At 35.5% G+C, this 4,537-nt stretch overlaps 1 protein-coding gene across 1 annotated transcript; it reads left to right on the forward strand.

Annotated features, from left to right (window-relative positions):
* The first annotated feature begins 2,892 nt into the window (after positions 1-2,892).
* Positions 2,893-4,127, forward strand: LOC112527212 (axial regulator YABBY 4). The gene is made up of 6 exons (XM_025137688.1): positions 2,893-2,967; positions 3,146-3,283; positions 3,381-3,528; positions 3,688-3,736; positions 3,826-3,901; positions 4,014-4,127. Exons 1-6 carry the CDS (start codon positions 2,893-2,895, stop codon positions 4,125-4,127), a joined length of 600 nt encoding a protein of 199 aa, XP_024993456.1.
* The last annotated feature ends 410 nt before the right edge of the window (positions 4,128-4,537 follow it).

The following is a 4,537-nucleotide window of genomic DNA, read 5'->3' on the forward strand; positions in this document are numbered from 1 at the left end:
AGAGGGTGGGGGAGGGGCTGTGAAGACCGGCGACAAGAGGGTGGGGGAGGGGCTGTGAAGACCGGCGATGTGTTACCTTCACCGTTAGGGCTCAATCGATCGATAGGGTTTGCAACTCGATTTGTTAGGGAAAGACGGTGAACAGAAGAACGAACGATCGTGGGGGATGCGATGGTGGGGGAGGGGCTGTGAACGAATGAACGAACAGAAGAACGAACGAACGGCGATGTGTTCCTCTTTGCCCTCATCGATGGCTTCAATCTGTGATGAATCATCGAGAATCATCGAGAATCAGGGTGGGGGAGGGGCTGTGAAGAACGGCGACGAGTGAGGGTGGGGGAGGGAAGGAGACGAGCTGGAGAAGATGGAGACGATGACTGCAGCGACGACTTGGGGTGAAGGAGACACATCTGGTAAAGGGAGCAGGTAAAGGGTAAAGTGGGTAGAATTGTCATCAGAATGGTTGAGTGAGGTAGGAGATGCAAAATGGTTAAGAGCCTTATGTAACCATTAAGAGGCTCTTTTTTTTTGCCAAACAGCCCAAACCTTTGACCGATTAAGAGGTTTCCTCTTAATGTCACCATTAAGAGGGAAACAAACAGCCCCTAAGCCTACCCTAGATATAAAAAACGTGGAGGGTGAAAATGAAGATAGGGTGTTAAAACGCACGTGCATGCACATGGGTGAGTGAAGGTATATGGTTATCACAGTTAAAAGTAGGTGAGAAGTGCATTTAAAAATAGATGGGGTTAATAATAGTTACTATTATATTAAGGGTGAAAGTGATGCCAACTTCCCCTTACTAACATTAATTTACTTTTCTTTTTCAACATTTATTTCCATAAAACTAACAAATAAAAAATGTTAATTTGTGTTTAATTAAATATTTCTTTTTTATTCAAATAATTACTTAACATCAATAATTATTATATTTAATATTTGATATATACAGATTCTGTATATTGATTAAAATTAAAATAAAAAAGTAAATATATATGCTTTATTTTTACATTTTGATTCATGTGGGTCTATTTATATTTAAAAAGATACCCCAATACATATGAAAGTAGCAACATTTAAACACAAAAGCCTCAAAATCTTGGGGTTGGATTGCAAATATGCTTTAGAGAGAGAGGATTTGCTTAAGAAATATATGGAGGAAGTTTGATTCCTTATAGGAATCCACCCTATAACTATATATATATATATAAATAGGGAGGAAGATTTAAATTAAAAAGATAAAAATATTGAGAATAAATCATTATAAATGAATGAATTATTGGTAAACTTGGATAAATTGATTTGAAGAATCTGCGTTGTACTTTTTACCAATTATTAAATATGAAGATGCATGCAAATCATATTTTCTTTTACCAATGATTCATTCAAGTATAAATCATTTATTCGTATGTTTTTAGTCTTTTGTTTTTTTGATTCTATGTATGTATGTATGTATATATACTAATAAATGGAAGACTTTTACTTACAAATTTTTTCTTGAGAAATATATCATTAAAGGAGTGATTCGTCACATGTTACAAAAGTTGGTAGGTAAATTGTTGTTCAAAACTCGAATTAGTGGGCATATTACTCATGTATTTTCTGGATGGTTCGTTGGTATTTCTTGAAATACATCGGATTCTATCGGAACCATTGGTGTTTTACTGTTTTCTGGATCCATTTGTTTCATAGTGAGATATATATATATATATATATATTTTTGAGAGAGAGAGAGAGAGATAAAAGGATAATCAAATGAGAATATAGTTAAGAATAAAAGAACAAAAACTACAAAAGCACATGTGATTTTTCACATTACGGAATAATACAGCGAATGCGAGGGTGAATGGACGACTTGGCTTGAGACCCTAGGTTGCGGCCAAAGTCACATAAATCACATATGATTTTAGTGTAAAATCACATGTGATTCGACCGTTTTCCTGTTCATTTATTTGATTGTTGTTCTCGTATGAAATTCTCTCTCTATATATAAAGAGAGAATCCTGGAAAATGAAAATAGGAAACCTCTATCAACTATTAGATCTAAAAAAGATTAATTCATACTCAAATGTAATCACCCTTATCATCAATATTCACAACCGTTGGATTAAAACTGATGGATGGTTGACGGCCTAAGGTTTCCCCATTCTCCACCTTTTAAGGTTTTTCATTGAATCCATAGACAAAAGATCGTGTGAGAATAAGAGTTAAGGTGATAAGTGTAAGAAGAGATTTAGACCTAATCTCAAACCAACTCATAAATTACGCTTTAAAAGAGAATTGATCCAACGCTTCTCATTAATGGAACTCTTCAATTTTAGTGTTGATCTAGTTAAACTTTTTAATTATAATTGATCCAAGGATGAAGATCACTTCTTACCCTTCTCACCATAATTTCTATTTTCACCGTAATCCAATCGTATCACTTATATCATCATCTTTGGGTCTGTTCAATTCTTTCAATTGATGGTGATTAAGTTTTGCAAATGCTGTGTAACCTACAATGGAAGACAATCAATCTTGAAATTGAATCAGCACTTGATGTTCTTAGGGGCAAATTTCAAGCCATTCGTGCACCATACTTCCTCCAATTCTCACCAACATAAAACCCATAATATATATAATAATCAACACTGATCAAGAAATCAATAAACCCTAATTAAACCAAATTAAAGATGCGGTTGACACTTGATGTAATTGATTTACTTATGACCTAATTAATACCTTGAAAACTAAAGTGCTACATTGTTTCATTAAATGTGAAATTAAGACCGAATGGGTAGCTAACTAGCTTCTCATATCTGTTTCTGCACATATATATATGTCCATGTATATGCAAAGTACACCCTAGCTCCTCCAACTTCACATCTCTTTTCTCTCGCTAATTAAGATATGTCAGCATTGAACCATCTTTTAGACGAACAGATTTGCTATGTGCAATGTGGCTTCTGCACCACAGTTTTACTGGTAAACTCTTGTGCATATACATACATACATACATACATACATATATGTGTATGTATTTATATACTCACTGCACTCAACTAAATTAGGGTTTACTGTTGCATTTCACTTTGGTTCCATATATATTGCTCATTTATATATGTTGCATCTATATATCTATCTATCTGGTTGCTGTTTGTAGGTTAGTGTACCATGTAGCTGCTTATCTATGGTGGTTACAGTCAAATGTGGCCATTGTACAAGTCTCCTTTCAGTCAACATGATGAGATCCTCTTTTCTTCCTCTTCATCTCTTTTCTTCTCTTGATAACCAAGAAGAGGTGTGTTTCTAATTAGATTTCTTAATTTTTCGGTTCATAATTATCTTGAAAAGCATCGATCGGTTTTTATGTATCTGTATATATCTCGGACACGCAGCCAACGGTGGAAGTTTGTAGAGAAGATGTACAAGTTCCTAAACCAGCACTCTTAAGCAAGCATAGCTCTTCCCCCCTCATCTCATCATCTTCATCCGATGAAGACAATGACGATGATCTTGTTCTAGTAAACCATGTCGTCAACAAGCGTAAAACTTTACTTGTATCTTATTTATATGCATCAACACACACATATTATAGGTATCCCACATGATAAAACACGCAAGCCCCCCTACAATGATCATGGAGTATACCTTAAATACTACTATATCTTCATGATGGACTCATTGATGAGTTTGTGTTTGCAGCCCCGGAGAAGAGGCAACGCGCTCCATCTGCGTATAACAAATTTATCAAGTAACGTATTTCATTTAAGTTGATTATTTGATTTGGGGAGATTTATGTCCAAATGATTCAACTCACCTGTGTTACACTATTATTATCAGAGAAGAGATCAGAAGGTTGAAGACACAACATCCCAACATGTCTCATAAGCAAGCTTTCAGTACTGCTGCCAAAAATGTAGGTTTTCTTCAAGTACAAAACATATATCTTTAATTAAGGAGATTAAACAAACAGTTAAAATAGCACACACATACAATGATCGGTTGCCATTGTTCCACTCTTGTTTCAGTGGGCTCATTCACCACCAAGTCAACAGAATGAAGGAGGGAAATCGAAGGGATCAGGTAATGAATCGACCGTCATGATGATCCAGGAGCCTGGTTCAGATGATCAGCCTTCTTAAGTTATAACATAGTTGATAAGAGTACTGGTAGCTGAGAGTTACGGATTAGAGGCTAGTAACTAAGTAGCTAAAATATCGTTCTAATTATGGTGATAATTTCATATACATGATTTGAAACTATTGCCTTAATCTAGCCAAATTAACATAATATCGTATGTTAGATACCTCAAAACATCAACATCTGTTCCTCTCTCTCTTTTACCCTTTGCTCATAATGTGTGTATATATATAAAGAGGGGATGTATTGGCTGGATAGTACTGCAAGGGTTCCATTGCCCCAAAAACATGCCCAATGACTTTATTTGCGTGCAAGACGTTCCGAGGACATGGTGCACGAATATTTCTATATAGCCAACACGACCCGTTAACTCCAAAAAATAAATATGCCCCTGATTACAAGCAGGCGAAAA

The sequence above is a fragment of the Cynara cardunculus genome, assembly GCF_001531365.2.
Source record: "Cynara cardunculus var. scolymus isolate 2C chromosome LG 15, CcrdV1, whole genome shotgun sequence".
NCBI classification, from domain to species: domain Eukaryota; kingdom Viridiplantae; phylum Streptophyta; class Magnoliopsida; order Asterales; family Asteraceae; genus Cynara; species Cynara cardunculus.